At 40.3% G+C, this 18,504-nt stretch overlaps 1 protein-coding gene across 1 annotated transcript in view; it reads left to right on the top strand.

Annotated features, from left to right (window-relative positions):
* The window catches only part of LOC103192560, a 40,761-nt gene that overhangs the window by 10,258 nt on the left and 11,999 nt on the right, over positions 1–18,504 (top strand). The window contains exons 2-5 of the mRNA XM_042780243.1: positions 11,425–11,531; positions 12,924–13,160; positions 13,622–13,828; positions 18,166–18,399. Of these exons, the coding sequence (XP_042636177.1) occupies positions 11,425–11,531; positions 12,924–13,160; positions 13,622–13,828; positions 18,166–18,399 (785 nt within the window). The remainder of the gene's footprint in view (positions 1–11,424; positions 11,532–12,923; positions 13,161–13,621; positions 13,829–18,165; positions 18,400–18,504) is intronic.

Below are 18,504 nucleotides of genomic sequence, written 5' to 3'. Positions count from 1 at the left end.
CTGAAGATAATTCAGAAACGTTTGCAGCAGTATGTTGACAGAGAACTTGCAGAGGTTCAAGCCAGATTCAGAAGAGGACGTGGAACAAGGGATATAATAGCTGTTGTCAGATGGATCTTGGCTCAAAGCAAAGAATACCAGAAAGATGTTTACTTATGTTTTTTATTGACTCTGCAAAAGCATTTGATTGTGTGGATCATGACAAATTATGGGTAACATTGAGAAGAATGGGAATTTCAGACACTTGATTGTACTCATGAGGAATCTGTACATGGATCAGGAGGCTTTTGTTTGAGCAGAACAAGGGGATACTTCATGAATCAAAATCAAGAAGGGAGTGTGTCACGATTGTATCCTTTCACCATACTTATACAATTTGTATGCTGAGCCAATAATCTGAGAAACTGGATTATATGAAGAAGAATGTGGCATCAGGATTGGAGGAAGACTCATTAACCACCTGCAATACGCAGATGACACAATTTTGTCGCTTTGAATCAGATCCAACTTGACGGCACAAAACACACACCATTGAATAAGATCCGACTCATAGTGACCCCTCCTTGGGTTTCCGAGGTGATATCACTATGGAAGTAGATTGCCCAACCTTCCTTCTGAGGAGTGGCTGGTGGGTTTGAACTGCCAGCCTTCTGGTTAGCAGTCTAATGCATTAGGCACTACACCACCAGAGCTCCTAACTCAAAGGCAGTGGGGTTTTATGAGCTATTGATGGTCTGTTTAGCAGTCGGCTCCTGGCCTTATTTTGACTGATGATATAGAACTTCTTCATTAGAGATGGTGCTATTTTAATTCATGTGTGTTCCATTCTGCAAGATCCATGTATATAGTCACCATTTATGTTGTTGAAAAAAGGTTATTTGCAATGAATAAGTCATTGGTCTTGTAAAATTTTATCAAGCGATCTCTGGCATCATCTCCATCATCAACACTGTATGTTGCAACTACCAATCCTTCGTATTTGTTTCCAACTTTAAGTATGTAGAGTAGAGCTGAACTAATAGAAAAGTGTCATTTTCTTACATTCCCTAGCTCAAGGCTCAAAGCTCATTTCCAGGGTTCTCTGACACTTAGAAGCTCATACCCACACAAGTGTTAGCATTCTTCCCATAAGCAAGGATGTTTCTAAAGGAAAGGTGGAATGTGGGAGTAGTGGAACTACATTTTGAGCTTTGTTTCAAAAATATCTGGAATTTAAATATACGATATTGATTTTGAGCTGATTAAATATTTAAAATAATTGTGTAAGTTTTTTATCTCTGGGAACAATATGGTGATGTTATCGATCGAATTATATCCCATAAAAATATGTGTTGTAAATCATAACCTCTATACCTGTGGTTATAACTGCATTTGGGAACGGGTTGTTTCTGTGATGTTAATGAGGCAGGATTAGTGTAGGGTGTGAGTCAGTCTTTTACAAGATAAAGAAAAAGGAGCAGATCAAGCAAGCAGAGATGAGGTAGATGCCAAGCCTCATGGGGGTCTCCAAGGAACTAGGAAACAAGCTGAAGAGATGAAGACCTTCCCTGAGAGCTGACACAGAGAAAAAGACTTCCTCTGGAGCCGGAACCCTGAATGTGGCCTTTTAGCCTCCTAAACTGTGGGAAAATAAATTTGTTTGTTAAAGTTATCCACTTATGGTATTTCTGTTACAGCAGCACTGTTGTTGTTATGTGCCCGGGAGTCGGATCTGACTCATAGCGACCCCTCCCTGGGTTTCCGAGGCGGTATCACTACAGAAATAGATTGCCCAACCTTCCTTCCGAGGAGTGGCTGGTGGGTTTGAACCGCCAGCCGTCTGGTTAGCAGGCAAGTGTCTTAGCCACTATGCTAGACATTTCAAATGAAGCAATAAAAAACTTTCCCAACATTTACATATCAGCTTCTCCCACCTGAAGGACTATAGAAGGCAGATAACAGATGGGGAAATCCAGGGAAATTTCTAATTGGCAATAGCTCTGCTTTCTCTCCCGTAACATGACATAAAGTAAGGCCCTCCTTCACTCAGTTTCTGAAGCAAACAACATCCTTTTGTGATTGGATGTGTTCCAGGAAAATACACTCATGTCGTTTAATGGTGTGTAAATATTAATATACACACAATTTATACCCCTTTGACAGACCCCGCAATCAGCAGCTCTTTTCAGTTTCCAAAATAGCATGTGCCAGTCCCTTGTGAGGAGCCCTGGTAGCGTAGTGCCTAACGCACTTGACTGCTAACCAGAAGGCTGGCATTCAAACTCACCAGCCACTCCTCAGAAGGAAGATGGGACAATCCACTTCCCTAGTGATACTGCCTCGGAAACCCAAGGGGGGTCGCTATGAGTCAGGTCTGACTCGACGGCACATAACAACAACAACAACAGGACCTTGTGATAGAGATGAACATTTCAAAGCAAAAGATTTGCAGCATACCCTTGAAGGAAATGAGGACTAGAGAGGGCATAAATATGTTTTAGTTAGGGAAGAATAGGCTTTGGTTAAAAAAAAAAAAATAAAGGACCCAAAATGTATAATGGGGCAATAAACATACCTTTATTGCTTGTTCATGCTGCAGTTTGAGATAGGTATTCTTGATGACAAGTGGGTTTCCTTTAGATAAGGAAGGTTGGGCAATCCTACTTCCATAGTGATACTGCCTCGGAAACCCAAGGAGGGGTCGCTATGAGTCGGGTTTGACTCGACGGCACATAACAACAACAACAACGAGTTAGGGATTGAGGCTCCTTCCTCCTACTGACTCTTCTGTCTACCAGGGCATAATCTGTATCCAGCTGGTGAAAGGGGAAGTGAACATGGAACATTAAAGTCGTAGCCTGGAAGTGGCACTCAGAATTTCTGCTCACGTTCCATTGTCTAGAAGTCAGTCACTTGGCCACATCTAACTGCAAGGGAGGTGGCTGGGCAATCTAGACCAGTAGAATGCCCAGGAAAGAGAGGTCAGAGATTCTTTTCAGGATTTTTTTTCTTTGCTTCTTGCTTTATATGTTTCTTTCCTTCTTTTAGTGTTTGTTTCGAGATAATTTTGGACTTTAGAGTTGCAAAGCTATTATAGAGCATTCCACAAATGCTCTTCCCAGCTTCTCCTTATGTTAACATCTACATATCCACAGGACTAAGGTATTAACCTCAGCACCGACTGCTAATTAAACAATGGACCTTATTCAGATTTCACCAGTTTTCCCCATAAAGTCATATTTTGTTCCCGGATTCAGTTCTTTAGTTGTCTCGTCTCCTTGTTCTGTTCTGTCGAGTTGATTCCAACTCATAATGATGACCCTATGTGACAGAGTAAAACAGCCCTGTAGAGTTTCCTAGGCTGTAGTCTTTGAAAAAGAAGAAAAGAGAATATTGCCAGGTCTTTCACTCGCGGAGCTGCCAGTGGGTTCAAATCATCAACCAAATGGTTACGCAGCTGAGTGCTTAACCATTGTGCCACCAGGGCTTCCTCCACGTCTCCTTAATCTCTTCCAATCTGTGACAATTCCTGTCTTGCCTTGCCTTTCATCACCTTGTCTCTTTTGAGGAGTCAGTAATTTCTGTTAAGTAATTTTGTAAAATGTCTCTCCATTTGCATTTGTCTGATGTTTTCTCATGATTAGATTGAGGCATGCATTATTGGGGAGACCTCCACAGACCAGAGCTGATGTCCTTGCTCAGTGCATCCTATCATGGGAGATATGATGTCACTTGGTTAAGGTGGTGCCTGCCAGAATTCCCCACTGTCAAATGACTCTTTGCCTTTGAAATGATCAAATATTTGGGAGAGATACTTTGAGATTATGCATATATCCCATGTTTCATCTTAAACTTTTCACCTACTAATTTTAGCAAGCATCAGGGGATCTTAATTGTGGAAATTATTATTGTGGTATCTAATGGTGATTTTCTGTTTATATAAACATGCATTCCTGCTTTTCTGCCCCAATCTTGTTATGGAGATTAATGTGGCCAGAGTTTAAATGACATTAAATGGTTAGAGATGGATCGGAAGACTAGTAAATTGTTAAAGGATAAGGGATATACTGTCCCAGCTTTATAGTACTTAGATATGATCCTGATAGGGAGGTCCTTGGAATGAAGTTACAATTCTGCTATTAGCCTAATACAAACAGGTCTTTTTATTCTAAGCTTTTAATCTGTGAGATAAGGAAATTACATAAATCAAGTAAAGGATGAGAATGGAACCATATGAAATGAAGAACTAGGAGTGATAATGGGTGGTTCATGAATTCAGAGTCCTTATACCATATCGCAGGAGCTCTGGTAGCATACTGATTAAGGCACTTGACTGCTAACCAGAAGGCTGCCGGTTCAAACCCACCAACCACTCCTCGGAAGGAAGATGGGGCAATCTACTTCCGTAGTTGTACTGCCTCGGAAACCCAAGGAGGGGTCTCTATGAGTCGGGTCTGACTCGACGGCAAACAACAACAACAACATACCATATCACTGAAAGTGAAGATGACTTGAAGCACTTACTGATGAAGGTCAAAGACTACAGCCTTCGGTATGGATTAAACCTCAACATAAAGAAAACAAAAATCCTCGCAACTAGACCAAGAAGCAACATCATGATAAATGGAGAAAATATTGATGTTGTCAAGGATTTCATTTAAAATGTTAAAAAGCAAAGATGTCACTCTGAATACTGAGGAGTGCCTGACCCAAGCCATAGTATTTTCAATCTCTTTATATACATGTGAAACAGGACGATGGATAAGGAAGACAGAAGAAGAATTGATGCCTTTGAATTAGGATGTTGACAAAAACTATTGAATATACCATAGACTGCTAGAAGAACTAACAAATCTGTCTTGGTAGAAGTACAGCCAAAATGCTTCTTAGAACAGAACATGGTGAGACTTCATCTCACGTACTTTGAACATATTACAGGAGGGACCATTCCCTGGAGAAGGACATAATGCTTGGTGAAGTAGAAGGTCAGTAAAAAGAGGAAGACCCTCAGTGAGATGCATTGACACTACGGCTGGAACAATGGGTTCAAACATAGCCACGATTGTTTGGATGGTGCAGGACTGGGCAGTGTTTCATTCTGTTGTACATAGGGTCATGAGGAGTCAGAAGAGACTCCATAGCACCTAACAACAACAATAACCACAACATACCGTATGAAAATAAAGGTATTATAAGCAGCAAGACTACTTGTGTTTGTTAAAAAGAAGCAAGACCAACGTTTTTTGGGCTTATGTGCTAAGAGTTTTGCATATTTTAATTAATTTAATCCTTTCACACCTTTATGAGGGCAATAACTAAACCAAACTCCAGCCGTTGAGTTGACTCTGACTCATAGTGACCCCCATAGAGTTTTTAAAGCTATAAATCTTTACGGAAGCAAACTGTTTCATCTTTCTCCCACTTAGCGGCTGGTGGGTTTGAACTGTTGACCTTTTTGTTAGCAGCCAAATGCCTTAACCACTGTCACTAGAGCTCCTTATTAGCCTATTATATAAATAAAGGCCTGAGGCACAGAGAGGTTAAATAACTCGCTGCAGTCGCACAGCTATTGCCCATGGAGTTGGAATTTGAACCATAAAGATCTGGTTTCAGAGTTTGCGCTCCTAACCACTTCCCCATAAACTTGTGCCCTGGTTATAACCACTGGCTATACTGATACTCAACTAGTACATACTGGTGTAGCCACACCAATGAACTACTTCTGTTCTGACTGATGGGTGCCTGTGTCCTCCATGTTGTTAAATATTTAGGGTATAATCCTAGTCACTGGTAAATACAAATATTTGTATTTCCTATTATATTTGCATTTAGGAAATGTTATATTTGACAACATAAGCTAATCTCAGGAAATATTTCCAAGTGTTATATTTCTAATTGGAGGCTCAATGCCTTAATTAAACATTTAACTTAACAGATTGAAGTAAAACCAAATGTACTGGGCACATATTTGCTACTTGTTCTTCTCAGTTTTGAGAATAAGCCCATGTTTGTTCTTTGGCCACAACCTACAAATAGTACACGTCTTGTTCAAAGTGATTATTAGATGTGCATTTAAATGTACGACAAAGAAATCTAAGTGGCATTTCCAATTTTCCACCTCCTCCTATAGAGTCTTGAGGAAACTCTGGTAGCATAGTGCCTGAGACATTTGACTGCTAACCAGAAGGCTGGAGGTTCAAACCCACCAGCCACTCCTCGGAAGGAAGGTTGGGCGACCTACTTCCGCAGTAATACCGCCTCGGAAACCCAAGGAGGGGTCGCTATGAGTCGGGTCTGACTCAATGGCAGTGCATTTGGGTTTTTGGTTCTATAGAGTCTAACACTTAGAGATCTAGCTGCTATTTGTAGAATCTGGGTTAGTTTATAATTCTGCCTTTTTTTCCTTCCTTGCCTGCCAAGTATGTCTGGCCTCCTAGAACCCATTCCATCTCTGAAGCTTATGTGAATGTTTGGCCTAACCACTAATGGGGTGTCCCTGGGCTGTACCATAAAATTATATTCACAATTAAAATGCTTTTTATAATCCTGCTTTCAGCTGTCTTGCTTCAACTCATCTTGAACCATTAACATGTACAGCAAAGGCATAAAGTTCTACTGCAGTGAACAGATGTTGTAGGCAAAGCTCGGCCTGACAGTTGAGAAAGGAGGGGCTTTTGTTTCAGCTCTGCCAGCCAGTTGCTGTGTTTCCTTGGGAAAAATACTTCGTTTTCCCAGGCCTTAGTTTTGTTATCAGCAAAGATCAAAAGGAACCCGTCTGGCTGTAGCATTTGATTCAGTTCTCCCATGACTTTTAGTATAGTTTGCTTGATGTTTCCTTTTCTTGCCACTTAAATAAATGCTAGGTATAGTTTTGTGATTATGCTGGTGACAGAGAGCCATATTTCCATACTTCCAGAAAGAACAACAGAATGCACAAAGTGGTGTAAAACTTGCTTTGAAGTTTAATATTAATATAGTACTATTGGCTGGTAAGAGTGGTGCCTTGTTGGTGCAGTAATTAAAGTATTTGGCTACTAACCAAAAGATGGGCAATTTGAATCCACCAGATGTGGGAGAAAGATGTTGCAGTCTGCTTCTATAAAGATTTACACAGCCTTGGAAACCCTATAGGGGCAATTGTACAATTGTACTCTGTCCTATACTGTCACTATGAATTAGAATTGACTTCATGGCACTGGGATTTTTTTTTTTTTTTTTTTTTTTAGTTATTGGCTGATAAGACCAAGGAAAGAGGTCATGTTCCATTTCATTGAGTCTGAGAGTCTGTGATTCTAAAAATACACAACTTAGATTTGAAGAACTATGGTAAGAAAGCCCCAATTCAAGTTCCCATTGCTTGAGCATAATTAACTTGCAGCCTTGTTGGAGACTTGGCTGCATGATCCTGCGTTCTTATCACCTGGTCTGTGTCAGAGCTGCTTATAGACTAGCCAGAAAACGGACTAGAGTATAACTGAGTGAGCCCACCTAGCAAACCTGTGCTTGAACATGAAGGCTCAGCTCAAGATGACAATCCCAGGGAAGTTTTTCTTTTCCTGATCTTCTAGACACAATCACTGTCTGTTCTATATTCTCCTCAGACTTTGTACATATTTCTAGACTAACACATTTTGTTGTAATTATTTACCTTTTCTCCTACTGGTTTACGAGCAACTCAAAAGCTCCCTAAACTCCCAACTCTTAATCTCCCTAAGGAGTGGCAGTGAGAAACACAATACAGATTCAGTGCAGGCTTATTGCAGGGATAAAGATAGGGAGTGGGGAAGGCAGGGATGGATGATTGTTTTGTGGGTGATAGCAGCAGCTTTTACATTAGTCAGGCCACCACTCATCTCCAGGAAAGAGAACGCAAAAGAATTTTTTGTGGAGGTTTAACTTTCAGGTAACAAGATGATTCAATAAACCACATAAAAAAGTCAGTCACATTATTTAGAGGCAGGACTGATTTGGAAGAAAAGAGATTGTACTAAGCACTCACCACCAGCCTCTTCATAGAACCAGTATCACAGAGGAACCATCAGATAGAGGGTGCTTTGCTCCCACACTGAAGCTAGCTGTGTGGTTTGGGGCAGTTACTGCACTGCTCTGCCTCAGGTTCCTAATCAGCTAAATGCTAACAATCACAGTGTGTATGTGATAGGATTTCAGTAAGCACTGAATCATATAATGTATATAAAGTACCACCATTGGCTGATGTGGCATGACTCAAATTGAGGAGAAACAGCTGCAAACATCCATTAATAATTGGAACATGGAATGTATGAAGTATGAATCTAGGAAAACTGGAAGTTGTAAAAAATGAACTGGAACGCCTAAAGATTGATATCCTAGGCATTAGTGAGCTGAAATGGACCAGTTTTGGCCATTTTGGATCAGACAACCATATCATCTACTATGCTGGGAATGACAATTTGAAGAAGCGTGGCATTCATCATTACAAAGAATGTTTCAAGATCTGTTCTGAAGTACAATGCTGTCAGTGATAGGATAATATCCATACACCTCCAAGGAAGACCAGTTAATACTACTATTATTCAAATTTATGCACCAACCAACAAAGCCAAAAATGAGGAAATTGAAGATTTTTATGAACTTCTGCAGTCTGAAATTGACTGAATGTGCAATCAAGATGTGTTAATTATCACCAGTGACTGGAATGCAAAAGTTGGAAACAAAGAAGAATCACCTGTAGTTGGAAAATTTGGCCTTGGTGACAGAAATAACACTGGAGATCGCATGATAGAATTTTGCAAGACCAATGACTTATTCATTGCAAATACCTTTTTTCAACAACACAAACGGTGGCTATACACGTGGACTTTGCCAGATGGAGTACACAGGAATCAGATTGACTACATCTGTGGCAAGAGGAGATGGAAGAGGTCAATATCTTCAGTCAAAACAAGGCCAGAAGCTGATTGTGGAACAGAAAATCAACTGCTCATATGCAAGTTCAACTTGAAGTTGAAGACAATTAAAACAAGTCCATGAGAGCCAAAATATGACCTTGAATATATCCCTCCTGAATTTAGAGATCATCTAAAGAATAGATTTGATGCATTTAACACCAATGACTGAAAGCCAGAAGAATTGAGGGATGACATCAAGAACATCATCAATGAAGAAAGCAAGAGGTCATTAAAAAGACAAGAAAAGAAGAAAAGACCAAAATGGATTTCAGAAGAGACTCTGAAACTTGCCCTTGAGCAGAGAGTAGCTAAAGCATATAGAAGAAACGACAAGATAAAAGAGCTGAACAGAAGATTTCAAAGAGCAGCTCAAGCAGACAAAGCCAGTTACTATAATGAAATGTGCAAAGACTTGGAGTTAGAAAACCAAAAGGGAAGAACACACTCAACATTTCTCAAGCTGAAAGAACTGAAGAAAAAATTTAAGCCTTGAGTTGCAATATTGAAAGATTCTATGGGCAAAATATTGAAGGAAGCAGGAATCATCAAAAGAAGATGGAAGGAATACACAGTCATTGTACCAAAAAGAACTGGCATATGATCATCCATTTCAGGAGGTGGCATATGATCAAGAACCAATGATATTGAAGGAAGAAGTCGAAGCTGCACTGAAGGAAATAGTGAAGAGCAAGCTTCAGGAATTGATGGAATACCCACTGATATGTTTCAACAAACGAATGCCCTCCTGGAGGCACTCACTCGGTTATGCCAAGAGATTTGGAAGACAGCTACCTGGCCAACTAACTGAAAGAGATCCATATTTGTACCCATTCCAAAGAAAGGTGATCCCACAAAATGTGGAAATTATCAAACAATATCATTAATATTGCATACAAGTAAAATCTTACTGAAGATAATTCAAAAATGGTTTCAGCAGTATATTGACAGATAACTTCCAGAAATGCAAGCTGGATTCAGAAGAGGACGTGGAACAAGGGATATCATTGCTGTTGTCAGGTGGATCTTGGCTCAAAGCAAAGAATACCAGAAAGATGTTTACTTATGTTTTTATTGGCTATGCAAAAGCATTTGATTGTGTGGATCATAACAAATTATGGGTAACATTGAGAAGAATGGGAATTCCAGGACACTTAATTGTACTCATGAGGAACCTGTACATAGACCAGGAGACTGTCATTCAAATAGAACAAGGGGACACTGCATAGTTTAAAATCAAGAAGGGAGTGCATCATGGTTGTATCCTTTCACCATACTTATTCAATCTATATGCTGAGCAAATAATCCAAGAAGCTGGACTATATGAAGTAGAACATGGCATCAGGATTGGAGGAAGACTCATTAACAACCTGTGATATGCTGATGACACAACTTTCCTTGCTGAAAATGAGGATGACTTGGAGCACTTGCTGATGAAGATTGAAGACTGCAGTCTGCAGTATGGATTTCACCTTAATATAAATAAAACAAAAATCCTCAAAACAGGACCAATAAACAACATCATGATAAATGGAGAAAAGATTGAAATTGTCAATGATGTCACATTGCTTGGTTCTACAATCGATGTCAATGGAAGCAGCAGTCAGAACGTCAGATGTTGTGTATAGCACTGGGCAAATCAGCTGCAAAGGATCTCTTTCAAGTGCTGAAAAGCAATGATGTCTCCTTGAGGACTAAGGTTCACCTGACACCAAGCTATGGTATTTTCAATTGCCTCATATGCATGTGAGAGCTGGACAATGTATAAGGAAGACCAAAGAAAAGTTGATGCTTTTGAGTTGTGGTGCTGGCAAAGAATGTTGAAAGTGTCACGGACTGCTAAAAGATTTAACAAATCTGTCTGGGAAGAAGTGCAGCCAGAATGCTCCTTGGAAGAGAGAACGGCCAGACTTTGTCTCACCTACTTTGGTCAACTTGTCAGAAGGGACCATTCCTTAGAGAAGGATGTCATGCTTCGTAAAGTGAAGGGTTGATGAAGGAGGAGAAGGCCCTCGATGCAATGGATTGACACAGTGGGGGCAGCGATGGGCTCAAGTATAGCAGGGATCGTGGAGCTGGTGTGGGACTGGGCAGTGTTTCGTTCTGCTGTGCATAGGGTCGCTATGAGGATGACTTGATGGCACCTAACAACAACAATATTAGCACAGTGCCTGGTACATTGTAAGGGAAGATGTTAAATGTTATCATCTTTGTCTGTGTCAACATTAGACAAAGAGTTGGTTTTCTTTCAAGGTGTAATTGAGAAGAAATATACTGGTTTCTTATCATGTAGGCCACATAGGATAAGAGATCAAAGGGAGTGTTTTAGTAGTCTCTCATTTGACAATTCTTTTAAGTTTTTTTTTTAACCAGCATTGTAGTTTAAGGACCTATTTCCTTGTATCATTTCCTTGTATTTCAGCTCTATATAAGTACTTTCTTACTTAAGAATCACCATCTTTCTCCTCTAAGGGATTCCCCAGTTTGCTAAAGCTACTTTTTCTTCTTCCTTTTCAAGGGCTTGTATGCCTCTTTTTGCCAACGGACAGTTCAGCATTTGAAATGCATGAAGATGTAACACAGAACACCTTGTCTACAGGGAAGATGAACAACATCTCCAGGATGGTAAGGTGGGAATTTACATAGTTTCCCCCAGGGCTTAACCAAAAAAAAAAAAAAAAAACCAACCAAACTCACTGTCATCAACTGGATTCAACTCATAGTGAGCCCTCCTTGGGTTTCCAAGGTGGTATCTCTACGGAAGTAGATTGCCCAATCTTCTTCCTTCCAAGGAGCTCAGGAGAGAATCCCTCTATAGACCCTTCATCACGTCAGGAAGGCAGTATTTCTTGCTCTGAGTGTTTCCTGACTTGCTTTCTTCCTGATAAAGCCTTAACTCATACCTCCTTTAATTCATTAGAGGCCCGACTCTCTGCAAATTCTTGCTCATAGTATTAAACTCATTATGTTAAGAAATGATTTTGCTATACAAAAGGCACCATTCTAGAACCTCGAAGGATGAAGAAGTTCTCTGTTAGAGTTATTAGTAATCAAAGAAATGCCTGCTCAGAGAGAAAGGCCATGAACTCAAAAGGACAGTAGAACAGGACTTTAATGCTTGTGGGTGTCATTTTCATGGTCAGAGAAATGGAAGCAAATTGGCCTTCCCAAAGGTTACGGTATGTGTTTTCTTGTCAGTTTTCAGTAGTGTGGGATTGTAATTCCTAGAATTAATAATGTTGTTTTTAACATATAATGGAAAAATAGGAAACAGTAACATGGAAATACTGTGCTCAGATTTGGTAGATGGATTGGTAGCTCTTGTAGGTGATACATGGAAGGAGGGACTTTAGTGAAGCTCTGTAAATGAAGGAGGAGAGAGAGAGAGAGAGAGCTGTCAAGCCAGTTGTTTTACCTGTATGTTAATTATTCCCATGCATATACCTGTACGTATAAATCTTTATGAACATTTTGGAACTAAAAGGACCTTATAAAATATTTGTTATTTTTTTTAAATAACTTTTTTAATATTCAGGTGAAGAAACTGATAAATAGAGGCTAATTGATTGAATTAAAGTATATTTTAGATAAGCTTTACTAGTTGCTTAATTTTCTAGCTCCAATTTATTCTGTGCTTCAACTCTTCATCCATTTATTTTCACCCTTACTGCTTTGGATGCCAGTGAGTTGTATAGTACATGTGATGTACATCAGGAGCTCTGGTGGCATGTGGTTAAAGCATTGGGCTGCTCACCAGAAGATCAGTGGTTTAAACCTACCAGCTGCTCCATGGGAGAAAGATGAGGCAGTCTTCTTGCATAAAGATTTACAGCTTTGGAAACCCAATGGGGTAGCTCTACTGTGTTCTGTAGGGCTGCTATGAGTCAGAATTGACTCATTGGCAGTGGGTTTGGTATTTTGGGTTTTAGTGGTGTGTGTGTGTGTGTGTGTGTGTGTATACATACTCATAGTTACACATGTATGAGTCAAGAACAATGGCTTCATAATTTCTCCTAGGAAAAGAAGAGGGAGTGGTCACTGGTGAGCATGTTCCTGGTGTGTCTCTTGGCCTGCATCCTCACCACAGCAGTAGCTGCACTGATTTTCTCCTTGGTTTACGTTAAGAACTCCCAGCCCCAGTCAGACATCCAGTTCAGACCTGAAGCCAGGCCTCAGCAAACAACAGTGATTCCTATCATGCAAAAGGCTGTTGATCCAAAATTCCAGTTTCTTAATCATTTACCTAAATCCAAGGTATGCATCAGATATTGGGAAAGGATTATTTATTTTAAGTAGTAATTTCAAAACAAACTTTCTATTGCTTCTTTCTAAGCTTTATTCTCCCTTTACTGGAAGGAACCAGCCGTAGGTCCATCTGGATGAAGGGAAGTGACATAGAGAAGAGGAGAGAGTGGGGTTGATGCTGGTCCCAGGCAGAAATTTCCTTCTGTAGGTAGTTCTGTGTCTGACTGGAGGGGAGAAATGCAGATGGGTAAAATGAGATCCCTCTATTCTCTAGGTTTCTTTTTTTAAAATGTACAATATGGACTAGACCGATAGCATTGCATATGCCACTATTGCCATTCCTAGAGTCTTGCATAGCTGTTTTTCTTCTTCCCTCTAAAATCCGCTTCACCACCATTGCCTTTTCCGTTTTGCTTCCCTTTAACTCTGTAGGCCATGGCAGCCTCATATTCTTGCTTTTGATCTTCCAGGTATTTGAGTTCCCTGGTGGTGCTATCCAGTGGGCCCGGTATAGGAGCAGTGTCCGTGACTATCTCAGTGATGAAGAAGAGGCCTTTGGCACCAGTCTGAACAGTAAGAGATCACAGATGACTCTGGGGACCCTAAGAATAAAAAGCAGCGGCCTCCGGGCTCCTCACTGGCACTTCAATGCCCATGAACACGGCTATCTTGTACAGGTACGACCAGCTTGTCCACATTCTGCTCTTAAGCATATATATGCCATGTGTCCTCAGGGTATTATTTTAGTTGTTGCAAAACCTGCTTAACTGAATGATAGACACTGTTTGGACTTTGGCTATATATTCAGTTAGATTAGTTAACAGCACCTTGAAGCATTAGCCTGTTTGCTTAAATTATTTTTGGCGTCCCTTTGAACTTCTTTCTTCGGTAAGAAATAATTTCTCACATACTGAAATAAGACCACTGTTCAGTCCTTTGAGCCAAAACTAAAAATGGCAGCTCTGATCTAATGATCAAAGAGATGGCAGCTTTCCTTGAAGGAAGAAGCTGCCACTGGAATAACAAACTAGTTCGCCGATGTCTACCCTGTAGTCTCTAACATCAGGTCAATGGAATTAAAATGGGATGCCTTTTGCAGTTCAAACTTTTCAGAGTTTTCTCGAAGTCAAAGATACAGCTTGAGGTAAGATGTGTGTACTTACTTGAATTTCAGATAATTCATTAATTCCAAAAAGTATTTATTGGTCACCTCTTGGGGAAGCAATAGTGACTAAGCCCTCACTGAACTTCCAGAGTTTAATCTTACACTGGTGTTCTGTTAAACACATATGCATATACATACATTTGTTTGCTAATAAAACCCCCTTTTTGTACTTGGACAGTGTGTACAATTTCAGAATTTACAACAGGAAGAGAAATGAGAGTTTTATCTATATGAGACTAATACCTTTTATTTCTCATGGGACAACAGTAACTCAGAGAGATTAGGTGGTTTTTCCAAAGATAAGCTGTAGTCGTTGGCGAGCCTTGGACAAAGTCCATGTTTTCTGACTTTATATATTATTCCACTTATACAAAACATGTAAACGATGCTAATCTCCCAAATACTCATGTTCATGGCTTTGGATGAGGAGTGGGTAAAATGGTAGGAGGAAAGGGAAACCAGCTAACTGGACCCTTGAAAGTCAACTCTAAGATAGGGCAATTGGCCAGTAGGTAATAGTCTTTGGGAGCCAGCTCAGCTTGGGAAGGCAGGTCTAATGTCTCACACATTACCCACTGCTGTGGAGTCGATTCAAACTCACAGCAACCCTATAGGACAGCGTAAAACTGCCCCATTGGGTTTCCAAGACTATAATCCTCATGGAAGCAGACTGCCACATCTTTCTTCCGCTAAGCGGCTGTTAGATTCAAACTGCAGGCCTTTGGTTAGCAGCTGAGTGCTTAACCACTGCACCACCAGAGCTTAGCTCTAGAAGTCCAGAGAATTTATAATGTTAGCTTTCAAATGTGGACTATTTGGACTGGAATATATTTAGATTGCAGGCAAATCATAGGATCACTTGTTCTTACATTCAAGGTAAGGAGCCAACGAAGAGGATGTGAAGAAGTGGGTCCCTGCAGTGAACTTCCCACCAACCCAATACTGTGTCTCTCTGCTCAGCCTCTGGCACAGTTAGTCCTCTCTGGGAATAGATATGTATTTCTGCTGTTCCCTGCGTGGGGACTTTTCCCTTGCATCTTCAATACCCTTCTGGATCTGAGTTCTACATGTTGTCTTTATAGACAGAACAAAGACTTTTTCATTTACCCTTCTGGATTCTCTGCAGTGTGACCATGAGTCTTTGATAACACAATGGTATCTTCTCTACCTATCTCACAGGGTAACCCTGAGGAACAGATTAGAGAATAAGAGAAAGTGCATTCTAGTTATGTATGCATCATCATAAGCAATTAAAAGTGTAGACTAGGAGCCATATCCCAACTTTGCTAATTGCCTAGTTCAATAGCCTTGGCCAAATTATTCATTCTCTCCACTACTCAATTTTCTCCTCTGTAAACTGGGGACAATAATAGTACTTTCCTCGTAGAGGGGATAGGAGGCATAAAAACCAAAACTCACTGCTGTTGAGTCAATTCTGACTCATAGCGACATGTTTTGGGTTTCCAAGGTGGTAAATCTTTATAGAAGTACATTGCCCAGTCTTCCTTCCACAGAGTGGCTGGTGGGTTCAAACTGCCAACCTTCTGGTTAGCAGTCAGATACCTTAGGCACTACACCACCAGAGCTCCTTATATGAGGCATATTTGAGTTAAATCAAGTAAAATACTTAGAAGAATACCTGACACACAATAAAAAAATAAATGCTTGTTATTATTGTTATGAATGGATTACATTTCAACTTAAAGAAAACAAAAATCCTCACAACTGGATAAAGATCATCATGATAAATAAAGACAAGACCGAAGTTGTTAAGTATTTCATTTTACTTTGATTTGTAATCAATGCCCATGGAAGCAGCAGTCAAGAAATCTGACAACGTATTGTACTGGGCAAATCTGCTGCAAAAGACCACTTTAAAGTGTTAAAGAGCACCAATGTCACTCTGAAGACTAAGGTGTGCCTGATCCAATCCATGGTATATTCAGTAGCCTCATATGCATGTGAAAGCTGGAAAATGAATAAGGAAGACCTAAGAAGAGTTGAGGCCTCTGAATTGTGGTGTTGGCAAAAGATAATGAAAATACCATGGACAGCTGGAAGAACAAACAAATCTTCCTGGAAAAAGTACTGCTGGATGCTCCTTGGAAGCAACAATGGCCAGACTTCATCTCTTGTACCATGGTCATGTTATCAGGAGGGAGAAGGCTATAACGCTTGGTAAAGTCAAGGGTTAGGGGATGACCCTCAACAAATGGCTTCACCCAGTGGCTCCAACAATAGGCTGCAATAATGGTCAATGATTGTGGAGATAGTGCAGGACTGGGCATTTTTCATTCTGTTGTACATAAGGTCACTATGAGTCAGAACCCACTCAATGACACCTGACAACAACAACAACAACATTATTAAAGAGTCTTGTTGGCATATTGTTTAAGCATTTGGCTACTAATCAAAAGGTCAGTAGATCCAACTCACCAGCTGCTTCATGGGAGAAAAATGTTACAGTCTGTTTTCATAAAGATTATAGAATTGGAAACCCTATAGGATGGTTCTTCTCTGTTCTATAAGGTTGCTATGAGTTGGAATTGACTTGTTAGCAATGGGTTTGGTTATTGTTACTATTAACACTGTACGTTAAATTTAGAAAATATACATCTCTCTCTCTCTCTCTCTCTCTCTCTATATATATATATATACATAGAACCTCTGGTGGATAAGGCATTTGACTGCTAACCAGAAGGTCAGCAGTTCAAACCAACCAGTTGCTCCGTGGAAAGAAGATAGGGCTGTTAGTTCCATAAAGATTTACAGCTTTGGAAACCCAGTGGGGGTCGCTATGAATCAGAACCTACTCAATGGCAGTGGGTTTGTTATTTTTTGGTTTATGTATACATACTCACTAACATACATACCTATGTAATTACCTAGGAACATGCATACATTCTTGCACATTAACTTTAGTCTTTTCAAACACAAAAACATGTATTCTCAAAGGGGGTGATGTTGCCCCTGCAGAGGGAATTTGCTCTTGGGAGGCAGACAAAAATCTTACTCTTTTTATATATAAAGTATGTACGTGTTGTTATTGTTGGGTGCTGTCGAGTCAGCTCCAACTCACAGAGACCCTGTGTACAACAGAACAAAACACTGCCCCATCCTGCGCCAGCCTCACAATCCTTGCTATACCTGAGCCCATCGTTGCAGCCACCATGTCAATCCATCTCGTTGAGGGCCTTCCCCTTTTTTGCTGACCCTCCATTTTACCAAGCATGATATCCTTCTCCAGGGAATGGTCCCTTTTAACAACATAACCAAAGTAGGTGAGACGAAGTCTGGCCATTCTCGCTTCCAAGGAGCATTCTGACTACACTTCTTCCAGACAGATTTGTTCATTCTTCTGGCAGTCCATGGTACTTTCAGTATTCTTTGCCAACACCACAGCTCAGAAGCATCAACTCTTCTTCAGTCTTCCTTATTCATTGCCCATCTCTCACATGTATATGAGGGATTGAAAACAACGTGGCTTGGATTAGGTGCACCTTAGTTTTCAAAGAGACATCTTTGCTCTTCAGCACTTTAAAGAGATCATTTGCAGCAGGTTTGCCCAATGCAATATGTCATCTAATGTCTTGACTGCTGATTCCATGGGTGTTGATTGTGGAACCAAGTAATATGAAATCTTTGACAACTAAAGTATACACACACACACACACACACACACCTATCTATCTATTTCCTAGATCAGTATACCTGTGGCATTTAAATTTCATAGGGTGATGACTGGGGGGAAAAAGGTCTAAAACGGTACCTTAGAAAGGAGGTAATGAAAGAAGATTGAGAATCCTGCTCTAAAGTGATGCTGGGTGTGTTTTTCTTTTTCTGTTTCAGGGAAGAGCATGGATTGGGGTGGTTGACCATGGTGGTAAAGTAGCTACCACGTACATTGTGACAGCCGGACAAGTGATCTTCTTCCCTAAAAATACCCTACATTGGATAAAGAATGTGGGGAATGAAGACTGCTTTTTCTTGCTCTTCTTTTCCACACATGATGAACTTCAGACACTGGATGTTGATGATGTGTTTTTTTCTACTCCTGAGGATATTGCTTCCAGATCACTGAAGGTCTGTGGCATTTCTGAAAACAGATCCCACTACGAAAGCCTGCATCACATAGACACAAAGAAAGCAGGAGAATTCATGTTTCGAGGGCAGCAGTCAATGTAGGTC

This window comes from Orycteropus afer, unplaced genomic scaffold (genome assembly GCF_000298275.1).
Source record: "Orycteropus afer afer isolate SDZICR_OR568_19922 unplaced genomic scaffold, OryAfe1.0 scaffold00029, whole genome shotgun sequence".
In the NCBI taxonomy this organism is placed as follows: domain Eukaryota; kingdom Metazoa; phylum Chordata; class Mammalia; order Tubulidentata; family Orycteropodidae; genus Orycteropus; species Orycteropus afer.
Note: the sequence above shows the minus strand (reverse complement) of the source record. Positions and strands in the feature narration are given on the sequence as shown.